This window comes from Podarcis raffonei, chromosome 5 (genome assembly GCF_027172205.1).
Source record: "Podarcis raffonei isolate rPodRaf1 chromosome 5, rPodRaf1.pri, whole genome shotgun sequence".
In the NCBI taxonomy this organism is placed as follows: Eukaryota; Metazoa; Chordata; class Lepidosauria; order Squamata; family Lacertidae; genus Podarcis; species Podarcis raffonei.
Window position 1 is genome coordinate 30,275,959 of NC_070606.1, and position 23,724 is coordinate 30,299,682.

Below are 23,724 nucleotides of genomic sequence, written 5' to 3' on the forward strand. Positions count from 1 at the left end.
CAATGTACTCCAATCACTTCTTGTTATTTCCAGCATGGAGGCACATATTTTAATTACATAAAGCAGCAGCATCCTGTAAAATTCTCATCTGTCTTGAGAGATGCAGTGTTAAATGTCTCCTCACTAACAGTTGCAACTGAAATATGGGCAATGCCGTGTCTAGCATTTAAAGCCAGATTGTGTAATATTTTGTCTGGTTTCCAAATGGAGGTGTAACAACGTGCAGGCTTAAGAAGATATGGGGCCATATGTTACTTCTGCTTCGGCAAGAAGAAGGGCAGCAAAAATCTGACTAAAGTGGGCTCTCCAGGGATACAAAATAAGCCACCTGTTAACAGTGGAATGCTTACCTTTCCTCCAGCTCTTCAGAAGATTCTTAGTGAAGGCTCCTGGGGGAGTGAGCTGTACATGCTATGACTGAACAGCCCACACCTGGGAAGTCTGAAGGAAAAACTGCTTTTCCTGTTTAGCCTTGGAGGAATTCACACTGTATGTTTTACTGAACCTTCCAATATTAAAAGCATTGATTGATCCTGCCCTAAATAAGGGTGATCAATAATAAGCGCCCATCAGTAGTCCCCAAAAGCCTAAGTATATGAATTAGTGTGAGAGAGATTGAAGAGTAGGGGTTAGGAGGGGCAGAGAACAACTATTGCTAACTTGCAATTTGTGTTAACAGAATACTTTGTATGAAATTAAGGCAAACAAACAAGAAAATCACATTGAAAACAAGGGGATGGAAAATTGTAGCAGAAGGGGATGGGGAGGAAGAAGCAGATATAAATGAAACAAAAGTTGGTTAGGAATATGAAGAGAGGCAGGAGCAATCAGCGCCAACTTCTCAGTAGGTTATATATATATAACTTATTCTATCATTTTATTACGTTTGTATAATAAAATATATATCTCATTTTATTTTCAAGATCCATAAAGTCTGTTACTAGGGAATCACTTTACCAGGGAATCACTAACCAAACATTCTAAAAACTGGATATAATCAATACGCAATCAATGCATGGAGTTGGGTATGTTTTGTGCATGAAATCTGCCTGTGTACAAACTCTATGCATTTGCGTGGACAGGCGGAGTCCCCAGATCCCGTGCGGTCCCCCCGTCATGTGGAATAACGACTCAAGACAACGTGCTATGGGATTACATTGGCCACAACTTTATTAAATTTCAAATGTGGGTAGACCTTGGCTCAGGCATTGGGCGTTCTCCCTCCCCAGTCCCCAGCCGGGGACCTAGGGAGCATCAGGGTTATCCAGTGTGTGTAGGGGGGATGGGCAGGCTCTGGAGAACATATGTTCAAGCAGAGATAGCCACCCCCATAACGCCGCCGCTGCAGGGGAGAGCAATGACGACCTTTCGGCGTACGGTCAAAGCCTCCCTTAGAAAACCCCTTTAACGGGGAACCCTGGTATCGCCGCCGCAAAGAGGAAGATGGACAAAAGGATTCCGCCCAAGGCCTGATACCGCCAAAGTTGTGCGTTTTGCTACGGGAAAGGCGAAACCTGCCAATGCAGGGAAATTCCTTTCCGGCCCTTTAACAGCGACCTTAACGTAGCAGCGCCCGCATACCTGTGAAGAAAAGTTAACCTGCAAAATAAGACATTAACTGAGGGTGGGTAGGGTGGGAGAAGCTCTGGAGCCAAGTGAGGATTCCTAGGTAAGATCCTCCCTCTATTGTGTGGGCAGGTAATCCCTCCCCTACCTGGCCTGGTCTCCTTGGCAACGCTTCCCCCAGGTGGGATTGGACAACTGACTGAGGTAGGCGGAGACCTCCAGGTATCCCACCTGAGGGAAGGCAAAGCCAAGCCTATGCTGTTGGAGCCGCTCCAGATCTAGGGGCTGCACGCGTCCACGCAAAGGGCGCCCCCCCGTTTTAAGCTTTACGTATTACGTAAGCTTTATACTTAAGCTTTAAGGTTACGTATGCATGATTGGACTTCAAACTTCAGACCTGTTGGTGCTGCTTCATAGTGCAGTTTGGGACTGTCTGAAAGGCCAACAACCCTGCACTGCTCTTTAAATCTCTCAATCACTTTCTGTGAAGACCCCATTTTCATTCTTCCTGTTATTCATATTAACAATTCTGATACGATCCTCTACCTAGTGCTGGCCCCAATTGTGCTTCTTGAAGCAGAGCCCAAGAAGAATCAACCCTTTAAAACATTTCGCTTTACTTCTCAGACACCAGTTCCTGCCTTCATGTTATTCCACTCCCCTCTACCCTCAATCAGGTTGCCAAATGAAGCAGGTCACTCCACCTGCTGCATGACAGTACTAGCAAGGGACTGAGTATGCTCTCAGCCTAACCTACCTCACAGGGATGTTGGGAGGATAAATGGGAGAGGAGAGAATCAGATATGCCACCTGGGCTGTTTGCAGGAAATGTGGGATATAACTGTAGCAATAGATAACAATATAAAAAAATAAACCAAACCACTACCAATACAAAAGGGGAAAAAATGCTTTTGTGTATCGGTGTTTCAAGGTGAATGGATGTATTGTTTATAAACCAAAAAAGATTGAACATACATACATACATACATGTTTTGCACGTCTACAGCACAAAGTGACAAATTAAAAATCAAGGACTTTGGCACAGACCGACAAGATGGACATCTACAGTTCTGTTAAATCCTTTCATTCTGAAGAGTAAAGGCAACCAACAGTATTTCATGGGACAAATATGAGTATGTATACCACCATTTCTTGCTCACTGAGTTCTCAAATAATATAATAAAGGCATAATAATAAAATGACAATATTAACATAAATAGCAAGCAGTGGATGATTTCTAAAGACAAAAACCAGCTATGGACTGCAATCCTATACAAAGATATCTTGGAGTAAATTTCATTGAACCTAATAGATTTTACTTCAGAGTAGACATGCATTGGATTGCATTTTCAGTCAGTTCTTTAAAAGCTCTGCCTATCTCTGTCACAGCAAAATATGTCTCCTTCTAAAAGCAAATTTGAAGACAGGCTGCTTAGTTAGACTTCCTCCGGTTTTCCTTCCCTATCCTTTGCACATTCATTTCATTTAGCAACACACCATCATGGATGTCACATTATGCTGACTGGGAAGAGATGGGAAGATCTGCTTTCAGCTATATAATATACACAAAAATGATCTGGCAGGAAAACGAGAGGAACTTGCTTGTACCTCCTTTATGAATTAACTAGATAACCACAGGGAAGCCCAGCTCCCACTTTGACAGGCTGTAATAATCCCATGCCATTTTCATAAGCATCATTATGATTACCTTGTTCATGTATATCAGAGTTAAAGAAATGTGTCACTATGTTAACATCCCATTCTCTCCTACTATATATGGAAAGGATCAGACCAATGTCCCAGCTAGTCCAGCATCCTGTTCTCTCAATGATGCCTTTGGGAAGCCCACAAGCAGGTCATGAGCACAACAACACTCTACCCATTCATATTCCCCAGCAACTGATATTCAGAGGTATATTACTTCCAATTATGTAGAAAATTCCTAGTTTATTACAGAATGTAGAGTCCTTAACAACCAACTTCTCCTACTGATGTTTCCAGTTAACACTTTACTGCTTTACTGCTTCACTTTACTGTTTGCTTCATCTCCTGAAGTGAAATTATTCATAATAAATACAGCTTTACACCAGATGGCACAGAACTAAAGCATTCTGCTTGAAAAGGGCTTCCTTTCTACTTTTGCTTTAGTTTATTAGGCGTTACCTTTGAACACATAACAATTCTTGGACTTTCTTTAATTGTTAATTGAGGCCTTTTGCTTAAGGACTTGTCCCAAACAGGAATCCTGATATTGAGACTGTATTCTATACTAATTTCATGTGTTTTGATTGGCTCATGTTTTAAATGATTTGTTACATTCCTGCCACTGTCATTTTTAGCTTCATAGTGGATGATAGTGTTATTATTTAGGATAGCACATAATTATTTTTATAAATGAACAGTGATAAAATAAAAAATAATAATAAAAATAATAAATTTATATACTGCCCTTCATCTACAGATCACAGGGTGGTTTAAAACATGAAAACACATAATTAAAAAAAAATGTTTGAATGAAAATTGCAGTTGCATTTAAATCGAGCACCACACTCGGCTCCATGCTTCACCTCTGCACTTAGTCCCCTCCATCTCCTCAACCCTTAATCCAAGAAAACAAAGTTTTTCATAACCAGAAATCATGGATTCTGGTTCATGAATTTTCATGAGTAAACAGATATGGATTGCTATTCATACATAGTACACTATAGAAATTTTACTCCCAATAAGCATTTTGGATTCATTGCACAGGAGAAGAAAAGATAAAATGAAAAAGAATATACATATCTCTAATGGGATTTAGTATTCAATTTTAAAGCTTGCTTTATTTATAACTTACAGTCTGACGACACAGACTTCTCAATGTGCCTACTTTTTAGGCACTATAAGTTAACCACTCTGCCTGGTCTTAACATTTCATATGTATTCCATCAGAAACAGACGGTTCTATAGACATATGTTTTTCAAAAGTTCCAAATTATATTTTTGAATGCCAAGAATATGAGGATCCTTTACATTCCAGATGGTTTCTTTATTACAGATCACAAAAACCCTACAAACATAGTTTATATGACTAATAACAAACTCCTGCACTGCATCCTATAATGTGGACTGAATGTGTGACAATTTTAATTCTGGGACAACATACTTTGCAAAATTAATGTTTCCTTAATATACACAAACAAAGCACAATCCATATGTGCATCTTAGTGGTAAATGATGACATAAATCAGAATGTATTGGTTTTAAAAAACAACAACAGTAATAAAGTTTTCAAGATGTTCATCTTAACACAACTTGCTAGGAAGAAAAATCCAATAATTTTGTTCTAGCCAGTAGTAGGAAAAATGTTATTTGGGCTACCACTAACTCAGGATTCTTCCAGACTATTTCTATTTCCAGGAGGGATTCAATCACATACTTGCAAATTCAGGGTGCATAATTATTGGGAGGTCTTGCACAACAAACCCACTTCGCCAAAAGATCACATATTTTGCAAAGGGGCATGAAAATGCACTGGAAGGTGTGGGATGATACTTGCTTTGACCTCCCCTACAAACATATCAGAATGAATGCTCACTAAATAGCAGTCATCTAATCTCCCTGCAAACAAATCAGAATTAACACTGAATAAACAGGTCATTGCCCTCAGTAATAGAACATATGCTTGCAGCATAACAACAATTTTTATTTATTACTTATACCCTGCCCATCTGACTGGGTTGCCCCAGCCACTCTGGCTGGCTCCCAACTTAATAAAAACACAGTGATGTTTTTATTGGAGGTCACAGACGGAGCCTCTACATCACTGTTAAAGGCTCTGGTAGCAAAGCTGGAAAAATCCTTACCGTGAAGCGCATTTTGAATGTGCAAATGAGTGGGGTGAACAGGAAACAGACAGTGGAGGCTAGTCCGTTAGATGGCTGGAGCACTATCCCAGTAACTTCCATCAGCTCTCACCTGCTTGCCTTCTCATTTACAACCAGTCAAGGGAGTAGCCCTGCCTGTTAGCTTAATCTTCCTCAGTCTCAATGTTGCCCCTGTAGAACTCTGCAAGGATGTGGACAAAACTAAAATTAGTTGTTTCTGCCTGTCATTGGTTCTGCCTCCTCTTATTGCTGCTTCCAGTGAGCTCCAGCCACCACAGTCCCAATCCCTGAGTTTCTTCATCTTGTCCAAAACAATGCTTAATATGTTCCCCTCTGAGAGGAGCCATGGCTTCTGTAATGTTAATAAAATTCTCACATACCAACACAGTTGAGAACACAGCTGATGTTGATTTGCAACATGCTGAGGCCACAGCTTCCACTGTGATGAAATGAGCTGTTGTCTTCTATTAGGAAACATATACTGAAATGAAATGTACGTACTGCAGGGATGTTATCATAATGGCCTTGGAATACAGGAAGTAAAACATGTAGCCCAAGAGATCTCATTTACTAAGATCTGCCAAACTTTGGAGCTTTACAGGGAATATCGGAAGTTAGAATGTTCAGTTAGTGCTCCCAAATGAAGGACTATTCAGTGATAATTAAACCAAGTGAAATAGCTTTCAAAACACTTAATCCTTCATTAAGCTCATCTTGCCTACAGCAGGCATTAGTCTCATGAAAACTATTACTTGACCCACCTTGTCCCACAAATGAAGAACCTAACCCTCCCTTGGGGCACAAAAATTGTGTAGTATAATGTGAAAAAAAAGGAAAGCAGCATTACTACAGCAAAGAAGTATAGAACCTCTTCCATCCATCTAGATTCCATCCATGTCTAGAGTTCCACTCCTGTCTCATCAGCTCCCTCACCAGGATAAGCACCACGGTGAGACCACTACATTGGCGCGGCCGTACTTTTGCAAAATATGCAGTCAGTTAAATCCTGAAGGCTATGCTTTTGCAAGGTGGATGATGTCTGAACAATGCATAAGTATGCCCAGCATATCAGCTGATACCACAAAACAAAAGGATAAAGCTGTCTGTGAATGTAAATTTATAACATTTAAATGGAAATGGTGGAATAGGCATATTACTTTATGACTGGAAATACAGTGGTACCTCGGTTAAGAACTTAATTCGTTCTGGAGGTCCATTCTTATCCTGAAACTGTTCTTAACCTGAAGCACCACTTTAGCTAATGGGGCCTCCTGCTGCCGCCGCACTGCCGGAGCACGATTTCTGTTCTTATCCTGAAGCAAAGTTCTTAACCCGAGGTACTATTTCTGGGTTAGCGGAGTCTGTAACCTGAAGCGTATGTAACCTGAAGCGTCTGTAACCCGAGGTACCACTGTACTACATAGGTTTCTTTGCTTATTGCATTTATATTCTGTTTGTCTTCCACAGCCTGTAAGTCAGAAAGGGGAAACCTGTGGTCCTCCAGGCACTTTCGGACTACATCTCCAGTCATCCTGTGCTGTCTGGAGCTGGTGGAGGTTGGAATCCAACAACATCTGGAGGGCCACAGGATCTCCACTCTTGCTGTGTGGGATTCCCAGCTGTTCCCCCACCATCCAGGCACTGAGTTGACTTTGATCTCCTTAGATTTAGCAAGGTTGCTGTATGATATGCCTCCCCACCATGTACTGGGAAATGATGCAACGCTTATTATGAAGATTCATGTTAAGAAGAGCTGTTGAAGACAGAGGTACTTTATTTGTATGGGAGCCACTTGAAGACTATAGCTCACTGACTTTCTTGAATCATCTGTATGATGTTGAGAAAGTGGATGGGGGGATTTTTTCTCCTTCTCTCATAATAGGAGAACCCAGGGCCACACAATGAAGGTGAATTGGAGATTCAGGACAGACAATAGGAAGTGCTTCTTCACATAGCACATACCTAAGCCATGTAAGTTGCTACCACAATACATATTGATGGCTTTAAAGGGGTGTGTGTGATACTTTTCCTCATTGAATTTGTCTAATCACTGGCTTTTAGTTACAGTGGCTATATATTAGTTCTAGTATCAGAGGTAGTATCCTCTGAATACCACCAGTTGGCGCATCCAAGCATGAAGGAGCTATTGCTCTTATATCCTGATTGTTTCCATAGGGATCTACTTGGCCAGTGTGGGAACATGATGCTGGACTAGGTGACCCTCTTGTCTAATCCTGCAGGGCTCTTATGTTCTTATTGATAGCTATTTGTGTTGTAGGCACAGTCACTATTCTATGACTGATTCCTGCTTGTTGGAGCACCTGAGTCTGGTTTATGAGTCCTTCTGTTGGTAGTTTGGTATCACAGAATGGCACTAGATATTGGTCCCTTCAACATCTATGAAGGTGAAGCTGCTAGGAACTTCTTCCCTTACCCTAATGGGTCACCCATATCTCTACCATTAGAACCAAAATCACATTTCATACATTTATTCAGCTCTTTTTAGAATCAGCGAGCTTCTTTGTTCTCATATAATGAAGTATCACGACTTTTTGGCATTCTCTGATTTATATTTTAGTTTTCAAAAAAAAATCTCAGTTCCTTTGCTTGCCATTTCAGCAACACAGCTTGGTCTCATAAAAGGTCATTATCTGCTGCCACAAAAAGCTTACATACATCATATGTCAAATGAAAGTATTTCATAATGTGGGGGTGGATAGTGAGACAAGAGTTTCTCAACTAATTAGCAGCTAGAGGTCTCCGACTCTTCCTTTATAGCCAAAGGAGACCATTCTCTATCGTCGCTAAGTGACGTGTTCTTCATTTGCTTGTTGAATGGCTGGACTTGTTTTTCAGCAATTTTTTCTTTAAGAAGACTCTGTAGATGGGTTTTGCTTACTGCTTAGGATCAAACTAGCTGAGTAACTCTGGAGTTTTTTCTACTTTCTGATTTCCCTGGTGTGTGCAACTTGAGTCATTTGGGATAGTTCACCTGATTTCTTCTTATGCTCTGCTTAAATATGCTGATCTGAGTTGGGGGAGAGGAGATGCTTGGATTGGGCACTGGGTTTGGCGATACTTAGCATTTATATAGCTTTTCTTTAGTGTTCAAACTGCTTCACATACATTATTTTCACAAGCCTCCCCCCCAAAATGTGAGGTAAGTCAGTAATTCAATTGTATTGCTGCTGGAGAGGGAGTGCTGAGGCTGAGAGAACTGAGGCTTGCCCAAGGCCTTCTAGCGATGAGGTAAGATTTGAGCCAATAACCGTCTAGCTCACAGCATAACCTTAAGCATATTCACTCTCTTCCTAAGTTAAATGAGATTTTCACTGGAATTATTCTATCAAATGCTGGAGTAGCATAGCCATTACTATACCCCACCAGCATTTGTTAGAAGAATTCCAGAGTTACGATTCTATGCTTTTTAACAGTTCCTAATTCAAGGCCTCACAGTCTGATACATCTCACATGATTGTTATGACAACTAATAAAAAAATAAAGACTTGCCTCTTAGCTGTGCTTTTTGACAGGGTAGCTAAAAGACACATTTTGCATTGTGTAATTGTTTAAGGCCAAGCTTCCTCATTATAGGCATTCTTACACTGTAGCACTCTATAGGTATTCATCATCACTTTCACCTACTCCTTTTCACAAACAACCATGCTAATATAATATATACAAAGTTTTTTAATTGCTATAAGCCACTTTGAGTGGCGCATGGACTCTAGAAGTCTTTATTAAATAGAATGGTAACTATGAAATGAGACATGACAGGAGAGCTGTGATCATCCTCCTCCTGCTGTTGTTCTTTTCTGATAAAGATTAATAACAGCCACCATGCAAGGAGTGTATGATGCAATGAGGACCATGGTATTTGGAAAGCGAAGTTAACCCTATCCCCTATCAAATTTTCCTAATGAAAAATTATTTGTCCCATCAGGCAAACAGCAATTGGAGTAGAGGGGATGATTACTATTATGAAAACAGTCCAGGGAAAAAATATTTTTGGGGAAATGGAATAAAATAATATATGTAGCAATAAAAGAAAAAAGTATTTCTGGCTGTAACAATGGTAAAAATGTATTAATTTGAAAACTGTATTAAGTGGTTCATGGATTGGTGAAACATTTGTGTAATTGATGTATTCAAACAATCTATTACAGATTAATGATGATGAAATACCATTAGCTGAAATAAATTAAGTCTGGCTAAACTACCATTAGTCTTTGTGGGAGATGACTACATTTATGAAAGAAATGTCCACATTTTACCATTGTGGGATAATATTTGTGGGATAATAGATTTAGAGACCAAGTAGTCTACAATGGAGTATCAAATCGATAATGAAATTAAAAATAGATGGGAGGGAGAGAGACGGCTTGGTTTTTTTCCTAGTTAAGAGTTCTTTTATGTGAAAAACAGATATTTAATAGATAGTACAGAATGTGGAGGGGAAACAGAAAAAAAAACCTTCTCCCCAGCATCACAATTCTATTCGAATCTCCCCCACCTCCCTTCTGTAGCTGCTAATGAAGCTGTAAAAAAAAGCAGAAAATGCAATCATGGTCTTTCAATATTACATCTAGTTTAGTGCTCAACTGCCTCTTTACTAACTACTTTTCATATTTATTTCCACCTCTAGATACCTTTATCTATGAACATGTCAACATTTCTTGCATATGACCAGCCTACAATAAGTTACTGTGGTGTACACCATGAACTTCTTGCTCATAAGCCCTATGAATCTAATGCACAGGAAGAAACAATGGAAACACACTTAGAGACTGATTTGGATCTGAGCACAATCACAACGGTAGCACGAAATCAGTGATACATTCAGTGGCCTGAAATACAGCCAAGGGTTGCCACCATTTTTTTTTCACATGAAGGATGAAATGAAGATTTCTTCAGTAATGGATTCCAAAATTCCTGTTCTGTTGAAATTTACACATTCAGATACAGATTGTTTGATGTCTACAATTTATAATTAGCTAAGTTGTGCAGTATTTTTTGACTTTAAAAACAGAGTACAATCCTTAAAATAAATCTTTTTTCAAAACTCATCCTACCTACCTGTAAAAAAACAAAACTGTACAGATCTAATGTATTTTTTCATATTGTAAAGTTTCAATATACTGAGATGTACTGGTATGTACAGGACCATGATTTAATTACATTTTACTTTGCAAATTTCAGTTTCTAAAATTTTAAATTAACAAAAGTTTTATCCTGTGTTATATTCAGAGTTTCTCAGTTTTGTAGAAACTGTTTTGTTACTGCTTTTGTGCCCAGAAAGAAAACTTCACTCTGAAATTCTGTGCTGTGCAAAATCTGCACAACTGTTATCACACTGACTGTGCAGGAAATTCTATCTATTTGTTCCAGAAATAATCCATTAACCAAATGGAGGGGTGGATTGTACAAGATTACAGAGACAATTTTTTCCCTATTAAAAAAGGAATCAAAGTTTTTTAAAAACAGTTCTCAGAATTAACTGTTGCCTTGTATTGCAGCCTGGTTTGTAAAGCAATGAAATGTAATGATAAAGAGGGATATTTTATCAATGCATCTGTGAATGAATGACTCATTGTCCTATTCCTTCATGTAGTACTGCATCAAAAAACAGAGAAACACACCACAGAGAATAAGAGCATTGATGACAAAGGAAGTAACCACAGCAACAAAGTTACATTCAGTTAATGGCTGACCAGGATGCAGTTTTAGGTAGTTTCTAAGTAATTCAGATAAAGCAACCAGGTAGCCATGACAATTAGATGTATTTTAATTCCTCAAGTATTCAATCAGTACAAGCACCAGCAGTATGCTTTTATGGCTGTTTCATCCTGAAAATTAGCCAATAAGCCAATTCCCTGGTTTTACAATTAAAAATAAGTTTTGGGATGCATAGTACAATGCATATAAAAAGTTATCTAAAGAGGCCTGAATGTTGGCTTTTGGAAATGCCATTTGGACATAACAAATTACAGATGGAGAATAAAATGTAGAGACAAGTCACACATATCCTTTTGGGGATAGGGTTCAGTCATGTTGCCCTTTTTAGGGGTTATCTCTGACTGAATGAAGAGGTAATAAATTAATCCTCCAAACAGTTGTCAAGGGCACAGATCCTTATTTGGCACAGCCACAGAAATGGATTCTAAGGACAGGTTCACACATTACCTAGCCTCCTACCCTTCCCACATGCATATTTGCACCTTTGGACGTATTCTGCAACATGCATATAACCTGAATGTTCCATGCACAGGCTCATTTGCTTTTAGATTTGATTGACATCATCTGACACACACACACAGCTGTGGCCAAGTGGGAAAGATTATATGAATTGGAACTAAATATGGATGTGCCCTTTACACACAGAACCCGCATTATCTCATTGCCTAACAAGTGTGATAGGAGGCATTTATGCAGCCACCATCCAACCTTCTTGCAGTTGGATCCTACTTTAAGCTAATGCAGAAACCAGCCCCCAGTTTGGATCTGTGCTCATGATTGCCTACAGGTTACAGCTACTTTGCCTCCATATTCAGTTAAAGATGACAAAAATAAGTCAGACAAAAAGAAAGCCCCTGAAACCATAATGAGATTATCTCCCTCTCCTCTATATTTACAGGTAACTTAATAAGGAAAGATATTGACCAAAAAGTAAGAAATGTTTTATTGTATCACAGAACCAATTATAGAGAAAGATCTCTAAATAATATTTAAATATTTAAGATGTCTAAAATCTAAATAAATTGGTCATGAATTCTAGCTGTTCATACAGAACCTACTAATTGCCACCCAATTACTGGTTTTTGAGAAGGAAATCTTCATATTTTAGCTTCAATAATGCTAACAATACTGGGCTATAGCAACAGAGGTTACAGTACAATTACTTTAAAAATATGGAAGGTTACATAAGTTAAAAGATTCATCCTCTGGGGTTCTGACTAGGGATAAGTATTCAGGATTACCTGGGTTTTCCAAAAGGTTAGGGCAAAATGTTTCATACAGTAGTAACAAATATCTTCTTTTTATATATAAATAAAGAGAAATTATTTAACCACAAATCTATTTTTTTCAATACTTCTCCCAAATATTTTACAGTAACTTCATGAAAGAAAATTAAAAACTATGAAATCCACCATTTGTATAAAGCAACTATTATTGGGAAAAAATTACCTTCGGAATATTGTTAAAAAGAAATATGGGAATACAAAATGTCAAAAAAGAGTACACTGTATTATTTATTTAGCATCCTAGATTTTGTAACATATTTTGCATAAATTATTTGCTATTCAAAATATTTTATTTGTCATTTTTAAAATTCATCCTAACTTTCATAAGCTTTTCAGTTTCTGGTTTCTTTATTATATTGGCATAATGATTCTTGGATTTCTGATCTTCATTTAATAATCTGGGCCAGAGCCATGAGGTTTGAAAATGGATTTAGCTACTTGCAGTGGGTAGTAAGAAGAGGTGGGGGGAAACTGTATTCACATGTACTGCATGAGAAAAAACATTTCCAGACCTTGACTACTTTAAGTATGTAGTTTAAGTATGGAATTAATTTATCTGATTGTGATGGGTTTGAGTTTAGAGGAAATCTCAGTGTTCCCAAATTATGAGTCTGGTAACAAAAAATACAAGTTCAGTAACAAACCAATATAATATTATGTTCTTTCCTCACTGTTGGCTCATGAAGACCACTTACTACTACAGCAGCACAGTCACTAGCTACTAAAAACAGAACTGTGTGGATGCCTTTCTATGACTATGAGGGGGTATGTTGGCATGGTTAAAACTGCTGCACCTATGTGTATCTATGCACTTCACATAAGGAAAGGCCTCCATGTTCAATATTATTAGTAGCTACCATGCTGAACCTCAAACAACTTATAAAGTCAGCCTTCATATGGCTTCACACTTACACTCCTCAGATGTTTGTTAGGGCTGAATGGGTGCACAATATGATGGGGGAAGAGGCAGAACTGTAATAGAAAGCTCCTCCACATACCTAGATGGGATGATTAAAACATGTAGAGATCCCTATGCATAGACATAATGCTTTCCACAGATGTTCCAAAGAGTGAGCATTGGTTTGGAGAGAAATTTGCCTCTATACTGGTGCTCCCCACCTGCAATATGTTAACTTGGCTCTACTATAACATCTAAAAAGAGCTTGGGTGGCCTTTGGAAAGCCTCTTGCCTCTCAAGAGCACCAAACCAAATAAGGACATGAAAGGGGTTGGTTTGTAGAGCAATTATGTGAGGTACTCATCCAGCCTTATTGAGGAGGAAATAAAGGTAAAGGTAAAGGTACCCCTGACCGTTAGGTCCAGTCACAGACGACTCTGGGGTTGCGCGCTCATCTCGCTCTATAGGCCAAGGGAACCGGCGTTTGTCTGCAGACAGCTTCTAGGTCATGTGGCCAACATGACTAAGCCGCTTCTGGCGAACCAGAGCAGCACACGGAAAGCAATGCAAAGCCTCTTGAGCGAAGAGGCAGGAGCGCTTCCACCTCACTCAAGAGGCTTTGTGTGGCTATCCCAGAAGCCCAAAGAGCAAGAGGGATTGGTGCGCACCAATCCCTCTTGCTCTTCTGGCTTCAGCGAACGCAATGCAAAGCCTCTTGAGCGAAGAGGCAGGAACCACACGCTCTGTCCCTTCCCCCACCTCCTGCAAAAGCCAGCAAGAGCCACGCGCTCTTTAAAGGGAGCGTGGCTCTTGCTGGCTTTTGCGGGAGGTGGGGGAAGGGACACAGCACGGCTAAGCCAGAAGCTAGAACAGCGAGAGGGAGTGCAGTGATCCCTTTCGCTGTTCTGGCTTCTGGGATAGCTGCGCAGCCTGCATTCGCCCAATAAGACGCACACACATTTCCCCTTACTTTTTAGGAGGGAAAAAGTGCATCTTATAGAGTGAAAAATACGGTACTAAATACAGAATTTTTGCTGCTCCTCTTGCTGTTGGCATCCGTCTGCCTTGGGAGACAATGGATAATCAAGCACCTGACAGGCCACAATATAACGCTGGTGGGTGGGTGTCATTTGCTTGCTGGGATTAAGCTATGCAGAAGCTTCAGCTGGCTTTCATAATGCTGGACACATTTCATATTTGTAGCCCAGTAATTACCTTCAAATAACTAGTTATATTATTACTAGGGTGCCGCTTTCATTTTATCATACAATGTGCAATAATCAAATAATTGGGAACTCAGTTTATTAATGGAAATTTTCATTAGCTGTTAAATTAATGAAAACGTTCAAAACCACCAGCCCTGATAGCTGTAGATACTACACCCACCTGCATGCTGTTCATTCTAATGTGATCACTGTTGATAGTTCATAAGCAATGAGCCAAGATTAGAAGGGCCATCTGCACAATGGATCCTTTCAGGTTCCTTCTTCCAAAAATAGCAGAGAAAGCATGGGGAAACCCAGGATACATGCAGATGTGTTTGTGCTCTGGATCCCAGTGTACATGGCATGCAGTAATTAAATATTCAGGTAGGTAGCCGTGTTGGTCTGATGCAGTCAAAATAAAAATAAAAATAATAATAAAAAATTCCAGTAGCACCTTATATACCAACTAGGCTTGTTCTGGTATCAGCTTTTGTGTGCACGCACACTTCTTCAGATATTAAATAATTACTAGAAGACAAGAAATAAATCCATTTGTCCTAGCCATCAGGGTGTGTAGCTCTCTAATAGACAATTAAAGGAAGAATTCAATGTTGTCCTCTTCCAATGGTTCAGTCACCACAAGCATTTCAGCTTGCCTGATGGAATGAGTTCCTCTCTCTGCCTCCCCACGTGCTCCCAATCCCCACGGGATCTCCTGATCCCCAAGAGCTTATGAGAGGGCATGGAGCAGGAAGAGAGGGGGGAAGTCACACTGCACTGCTGGGACCCACTGTGCTGTTTCCGGCTACTGCGCCTACTTAGCTGAATCCAGCCCTATGTCCTTAATTTTAAAAGATGCACACAGTGTCAGAACACTGGTCTATATCTAGCTCAGTTTTATCTACTGCTCTACAATGACAAACAGCAGCTCTCCAGAGTTCTCACACTGAATCACAAGATCACACAGAAGGTGCAGAAGAACCCCAACCATATTTCCAAAAATATGCAGGGACTCAGCTATAAAGCTGCAAATAAAACGTTTTAAGTGTGTTGTAAAGTGCATTATACAAATGTGACACTAGATGATGATGGTGAGCTATGGCAAATTCAATATATATTTTTCAAAACTTTTTTTAAAAAAGCATTTTCACTACATTTTTTATTTGTGTCTAGATTCCACCCAGGCTGGGGTAGAAGGCAGCCTGAGCATGCCAACAGACTATTTCCTCTATAGATACAGAGTAAGCATTCCCAGCTTCTGTATTATGCAGGAGACTTCAGGTTCCAGAGCTCAGCATTAACTCCTGAAAGATTCTGGTAGCCTTAGCAAACCTCAAAGCCAGCTTTCCTAGATATTAACAGTGGTCTGGTCACATAAACTTGAAGGATATGCTAATGTTTTTCTAAGTAAAGACAGGTAAAATCTACTCAGTGTTTGACTGTATCCTTGTGAAACAAGAGCTACAACAGCTGGGATAAATGCTACTAGAAGCTGGAATACTTGGTTTTAGCTTAGTTTATTTGATTTATTAATTTATATTCCACCTTTCTGTATAAAACACATTTGAGGCAGCTTACAATAAATAAATAAGGCAATAATAAAACCAGCATCAATTCTGAAAATGCACTAGAAGTGGAAAAAATTATTTAAATGTATTTCACAAGAGACACTGATGCAAATCTTTTAAATATTCCGGTTCATATGTCCCTGCCACTAATTACATGGTTAGGAGCTGAATTCAAGTTCACTACAACACTGGGCTACAGGGCAACTGGGTTCTTCCTTAGAAAGAAAGGCACTTTATGGAAAAAAAATATTCTTTTCATTTAATGTGGTTTTTTTCTTTAGCTGCTGCTGTGCAAGAGAGAGGAAATAATGAAATAACATGTTTTCCTTTGCTGTTAACATTAACTGAGTCTTGGACAACTGGGTTGTGATGCTGTAGTACCACCCAAGCTAACAATGTCCTTGCATGCAAGCTATATGTTGTATAAACTGCTTATTTCATGTTCTTCTTAGCAAATCTTCACACTCACTAGAATGAGAATTGTGGAGGCTCACAAAGTGCCATTGGGTCCTCTGCATCTCTAAGCGATGAAGGTGCGAAGATGTCACAGTGATCTTGAATACAAGGAAGATTGAGAGGTGATGCTACAGCAAGTGGTGCTGTGTGCTGAAGTACTCACAACAGCCATCAAGAGAATGTACAACGCTTGTTAAGAATGCACGAAAAGGTAAACAAGTAAGTTGCTTAAGGAAAAACACTTCTAAATAAGTAATTTGTTCAAATAAAAGAGGCCTTGCATATTAAAAGCATGTAAAGAAGGTGCAAAACATAAGTGATTTTTTGCATTTGATGTTTCCATTTTTTAACATTTAAAAAATAACATGGGGGGAAAGGACATGGGCATCTTCTTTTTGATGAGATGCAATGCTGCAACTCTCTTTTCTCAGCATAGGAAAAACACTAAAAGTCTTCCATCATCACCACAAAACACCAGAGGCACAAAAGTTGAAGCAGAAATCATTCACCCCTTCTTTTCACTACTTCTTGTACCAACAACAGTGGCTGTAAGAGGTTGCATAAGCAGTCATTAGAAAGACAAATCCTTGGCCTCAAGAAAATCTACAATTGAATGCATCAGCAATCGTTAATGAATGGCTTGACACTTGGGAAGAACACTTCTTCCCTGAAGAGTTTATATTATTATTATTTGGGGGGGAGAATAATAATAATAATAATAAATTTTATTTATATCCCGCCCTCCCCAGCCGAAGCCGGGCTCAGGGCGGCTAACAACAATAAAACAATACAAAAGTACAACACAAACAACACTCTAAAATCATTCATTATAAAATTAATTAAATTCAAGCCACTGGCCACCATTGGGCCAGAGCTCCGCGAAGATTGCCGAGGGAGGGAGTCAGGCTGTGCCCTGGCCAAAGGCCTGGCGGAACAGCTCTGTCTTGCAGGCCCTGCGGAAAGATGTCAAGTCCCGCAGGGCCCTAGTCTCTTGTGACAGAGTGTTCCACCAGGTCGGAGCCACAGCCGAAAAAGCCCTGGCTCTAGTTGAGGCCAGCCTAACTTCTCTGTGGCCTGGGACCTTCAAGATGTTTTTATTTGAAGACCGTAAGTTTCTCTGTGGGGCATACCAGGAGAGGCGGTCCCGTAGGTACGAGGGTCCTAGGCCATATAGGGCTTTAAAGGTTAAAACCAGCACCTTAAACCTGATCCTGTACTCCACCGGGAGCCAGTGCAGTTGATATAGCACCGGATGAATGTGATCTCGCAGCGAAGACCCCGTAAGGAGTCTCGCTGCAGCATTCTGCACCCGCTGGAGTTTCTGGGTCAGTCTTAAGGGCAGCCCCACGTAGAGCGAGTTACAATAATCCAGTCTGGAGGTGACCGTCGCGTGGATCACAGTGGCTAGGTCAGGGCGAGAGAGGTAAGGAGCCAACTGCTTAGCTTGGCGGAGATGGAAAAATGCCGCCTTTGTTATAGCTGCAATCTGCGCCTCCATGGAAAGGGAGGTGTCGAAGATTACACCCAAACTCTTAACGGACGGTGCTGGCACTAACTGCGCCCCCGCAAGAGATGGGAGTTGCCCCCCCAATCCCATATCGTCCCGTCCCAGCCACAGGACCTCTGTCTTCGAAGGATTTAGCTTCAACCGGCTCCCACGTAACCATCCAGCCACAGCTTCCAGACATCTGGTCAGTGTGTCTGGGGCCGAGTCAGGATGGCCATCCATCAACAGATAGAGTTGGGTGTCATCGGCATACTGATGGCAACCCAGCCCAAAACTCCGGACAAGCTGGGCGAGGGGGCGCATAAAGATGTTGAAAAGCATTGGGGAGAGTATCGCCCAAAAGAAACATGCGCACATAAAAGAAAAGGGATTAAAAAAAACAAGGACTTTTAATGCTTATCTTCATCAAATATATAGCCAACTTCCCACTACATAGGAAATGGCTATGAAAGAGAATTAGACAAACTTCTGGAGAACTTTGAACTTGTTCTCTCTCAGAATATGCATTTCAATAATTTTGTTTTAGCCAAGAACTACAATGGGATATTGTGGAATTGCAAAAGTCAGTGGATAATTCAGTGATCCAATCTGCACATTAGGCCAAGAGATGAAGCTCTAGTCTTCTTAACAGAGAAGTTTAGATTTCCCAATCACCCCTGCACTTACCCACCTCAACATTGTTTTAACCCAAAGCAGCCCCAGAAGAGTTCAAACTTGGACTGAAGCATGTGTAGGATATAACCTTTGTTCTGTTGTCCAGTTAAAACCCATCCCTTCAAATGCAGCTTCCCTCCTGGGTAGGGGTGTCATATTTCAAACAGTGAAAATCCAGACAGAAAAGTTGTTGAGCTTTTTTTTTGCTGTTTTTGAGCTATTTTTATGCCGACGTGGGCATTTCATATGTACCACAATTTCATAAAACCAGTATCAAAGCAGTTTTCAACAAATGTGTGCAGGTGGGTGACCACATAGAGATTTAAAGATCTAAAGTTAGACCATCAGCTATTATAGAAAATGATTTTCCTAATTGTCTGCATAAACCTGGCACTTTGACTCTCCTCTACAAACAATACAGCCCGAATACTGATTCCCTTCCCCGATTCTTCTTTTTAAAAGTAAACATGCATTTAATATAGCACATAGATAGGCCCCAAGAGGTGAAGGAAAGAGATTGTGAACAGAGACCCTACTGGTTTCATCTCTTTAAGAACCCAGGACTAAAGTATTAAGAACTCTGGAATAAAGGTCTTCCGGAGCTCCCACAAATGTTTTACATCTATGCATGAAAGTATGGGATTATTTGAAATAGTCAGTCTTAATAATGAAATGTTTTTACTGGGCTTTTTATCAAAAGTAGTAAGTGAACACATTTATTCAACAAGGAACTACAGTATCTGCAACACACTCATTTCTTCATTAATCAATGGGCATGTCTAGTTAACTTTCCATGCTTCTCCTCTTCTAACTCTGAAAAAGCTTCTTTTAGTATATGCCATATTTCATCTGCGTTTTGCTCAATCGCAAACTCGTCATTTGAAAAAGACCACAGTGAGAATATTCTATTTCATTGGGAATCAGGTAGCAGAGAGTTGTGCTAAAAAGAGATATTTGTTATTAAAGTTCATACATGCAGAGCGGACTTTGGTAATCTTTCATAATATGGCACCTTGTGGAAGGCCAAAATTTGGTACGCCCAATGGATCTTTGCAATTTTGCAGCCCCTTGGCTTGGCTCCCTGTGCAGAAGAACCACCCTAAATCCGGCACTGTCACATGTTGGGAGCAGATTCATAGTGGAAGAATTTGCAATTGAGAATTTGCAGCTCCAAATAAATATTTTGCATCTGTAGGGTGCAAACATCTGTAGGAATACTTGCAGGACATACATTCAGTCCACAGTTAAGGGACTTAAAATCAATAAAATTGATGAGCTGAAACATGCAAAGCTCTGTGTTGGACTGTGACCATGGAAAAGCTCACTTTTTTAATTATTTTTTACCAGCACTAAGATATTCTAACACTAGCCATCCAGAGGTCTCTCTATTAATCTTAAAACACATCACAGAGAGGGAATACCTGATTTTTTTTCCTGAAAGGGTTCAGTCATGGATAATTCTTTTTAGCATCTCAAAGATCTTTTTACAGCAAATATCTAACAGGATCCATCCACCAATCCCCTACAATGAATGACTCATGCAAACAATGGTTATGTTCATGGATTTTTCTAGGTATCTACAGTATGGAAAAGAGGGCAGACAGTGCAGTGAAAGAACAGTAGTTGCCTTCTAACAACGAAGATAAATGTATATGGTTGTTTTTGTTCCTACATTTGTTCCAACTAGCGCTGACCTAAAACACACCACACATACCCCCTTTGCAGATCTATTTTCAGTTAAATAATGAGCACTTATTTTGGTGATTCTTGAGAGGGCCCTGTGAACAGAAGAAGAGCGTTCACCTATCCAACCTTGCTGCTGGTGAAAGCCCACTAATGGAGCACTGTAGCTATCCATAGCCACATTGTCCTCTTTTCCCAATACCAACTGAGATGGAGAGGAATGTTTCCTGTCCTTAGTGAAAATCTGCCTTGTGATGTAAAATTGTCACAAAGCCAATTCAGAGGACAAATCTGATTGCCTTCAGTTTGAATCGGTGGCTGGGACAGCAGGTGGTATATGATCTGAGATGTGATGGCATCCCACTCCCTGCCAATTAAAGAACAGGAAGGAAATGAAAATGACAATAATGATGCAGTTTTTATAGCAAGCAGCTGCTGAGAAGAACAGGTATGAAGAAAGCAAACTTTGAGGCACAATGAAAATATCCAATTAAGAACACTGAGCTGAGTCCTATGAAAATAGTCACTGAACCTGTTCTGAATGGGGTTGCACTCCCTCTGAAGAAGCAAGTACACAGTTTGGGGGTACTTTGTCACTCCAAGCCCAAGGATCCTTGGCTACAAGTGCCTTTTAGCAGCTTGGTCTGGTTTGCCAGTTATGGCCATTCCTGGACAAGGATAGCCTAACCACTGTGATTCATGTAATCTTGAGGCTGGATTACTGCAGTGTACTCTATGTAGGGCTGCCATTGGGCCTTGTTTGTTTTTTCTTTTTTTAATTTTTAAAAATAATTTTTATTTATATGCATTTCAACACTTATTCAAATATAATTCTAACATTTCAAACTCTGACTCCCTTCTCCCTCTTTCTGTGGTTCTTTACATTTATTTTCATCCTTTCCTGCATACTCCAAATTATCTTAATTTATTTTTTATTCATCTATTGCCATATGTATCTCATATGCCTTTTTTTAAACTGCAGGTTTTTATAGTAATCCTGCCACTGTCTTAATCTGTTTACACTTTGCTTGTACAAATAAACCATTTCCATTCCTTTCTAAATAACTTTTTATCTTGAGTTCCTATTCTTCCGGTAATTTTTGCCATTTCTGCATACTCCATTAATTTCAGTAGCCATTCTTCTCTCATCGGGACTTCTTCTTCCTTCCATTTTTGGGCATACAACATTCTTGCAGCTGTAGTTTCGTACATAAATGAATTTCTATACTGTTTAGGTAGTTCTGATCCCATAATTCCCAAGAGAACAGCTTCTGGGGTTGTTGTTTTTTAAACAAATGTTGTCTTAAACATCTTTTTTCAATTCATTATATATCATTTCCCAGTAAGCTTTAACCTTATTAGAAGACCACATAAAAAAAAGGTTTCTTCTTTCTCTTTACATTTCCAACACTGCTTCGAATTTGATTTATACATTTTTGTCAAACTACTAGGTGTTAGGTACCATCTATATAGCATTTTCATATAATTTTCTCTTAAACAAGTGTTCCACCAGGCCGGGGCCAAGGCCAAAAAGGTCAAGGCTAGCTTAATCTCCCTGAGGCCCGGGATCTCCAAGATGTTATTATTTGCAGACCGTAAGGTCCTCCGTGGGGTATACCAGGAGAGGCGGTCCTGTAGATACGAGGGTCCTAGGCCATATTGTAACCATGTTGTTAACAACCCACATAAATCCTTAAACTCTCTTAATTTAAATTCTCCTCTCTTAGCAAATTTCTATAAGTTGCCCAACTCTCCATCATATTTTTATTTTTCACCACTATTTCCAAAGGTTAAAGCCAAAGTGGTATTTTGGTCTCCAATAAGTTTTTATATTTATCCCATAATCTACACAAATTTTTCCTAATTATATGGTTTGTGAAACCTTTATGTACTTTTGCCTTTTCATACCACAAATAGGCATGCCAACCAAAAATATTATCGTATACTTTCGAATTCTTCAATAACAACCATTCCTTCAACCAGCACAGACATGATGCTTCATATTATATGCTCATTTCTGGCAGAAAATTCATATTCCAGTCCTGTGGAATACTCTGCCAATACAGATTCAGCAGGCACCTTGTTTCAACCTTTAAATGGCTGCTGAAAGCTTTCTCTTCCATTAGGCTTAAGCAGACAATTAAGAAAACATCTGTACATAATAGTTGGTTTCTGATTTCCCCATTTAATATGGTTTTTATTGTATGCTTTTATGTATGGCTATTGTAAATTATGAAGAGCAGTATGTAAATATTTTAATAAAATGCCTAACCCTGACCTAGTATGAGTACCTCACATGTCAAGGACACTGAGGGGCGGGCAGGGTCCCCTGGAACCAATGCTGAGGATCCTCTTGAGAGGCCTATCAAGTTGAGACCCACTAAAGAACCCTTGGAGCTGTCAGAGGAGGTGGAGAACATCCCTCCCCAACCTTCTCAAGAATGCTGATGTCAAAAGGTCCAAGTCTGGGCCAAAGAGCAAAAACATCTACTGGCCCAGAAAGAAATTCCTGAAACTCCTTCTCTACTAGCAGCTACAGTTAGGGTATGATCTAGGGAACCAGAGAACATAAGGTCTCCCTCTTGAGCCTTCTATTTGCTGAAAAGAACACATGTCTCTGGCTCCTTGATCCTGATTCTTGTTTCCCTTCCTTGTTGTGTTGCACCTTGCCTGAACTCCCTGTGATGTTGACCTTGGACTGTTGCCTGACCCTGCTTCTGGATCACATTTTGGACCTAGACCGATTCTCCACACTTGATCTTGGTTTCTCTGGAATGCACTGCACTTGCAACCCTGTCATTGTTGATGAATATTTTGGTAAAAGGCTTATGCCTCCTGAGACTGAGACCCTAGCTCCTGAGGGCCCCCTCTGGAGCATGAGAAATATGAAAACTGGATATACATTTCTCAGCCCCTGGGAATTACAGTGTGTATGTTGCAGCAATCACAAACTCCAGTGTCTCTAGAGCCAATGCATTTACTAATTTCTTAAGTCAATCCAAATCATTAGGCTCAAATCATTAGGAAAATAGTTTATTTGCTGTAAAACAAATGTATTTGCTACAAAACACTGCTGCATCTTTCTAAGTATATTGTTGAAATGATTTTTTTAGTACTTCCAGCCAAAGAGGTGCACAAAATCTCCTATCCTCTACAGATCAATCCTTAAAACCATTTCTTGTTATTAAATTCATCCCACAAAATATTTCCAAGTTTAAACTCACTATATAGTGTAGCATAGAGTAACTAGGTCAGTGCCTATTTTCCCCTCTAGCTAATTATAGAATCTGATTTATTTT

At 39.7% G+C, this 23,724-nt stretch overlaps 2 protein-coding genes across 7 annotated transcripts in view; one reads left to right on the top strand and one right to left on the bottom strand.

Moving 5' to 3' along the window:
* Window positions 1–12,781, top strand: part of LRRTM3 (leucine rich repeat transmembrane neuronal 3) — a 102,202-nt gene extending 89,421 nt beyond the window's left edge. Inside the window, exon 3 of the mRNA XM_053388394.1 lies at window positions 10,078–12,781. Within this exon, the coding sequence (XP_053244369.1) occupies window positions 10,078–10,266 (189 nt within the window). The 3' untranslated portion in view covers window positions 10,267–12,781. The remainder of the gene's footprint in view (window positions 1–10,077) is intronic.
* Window positions 1–23,724, bottom strand: part of CTNNA3 (catenin alpha 3) — a 577,974-nt gene that overhangs the window by 403,044 nt on the left and 151,206 nt on the right. The window lies entirely within an intron of this gene.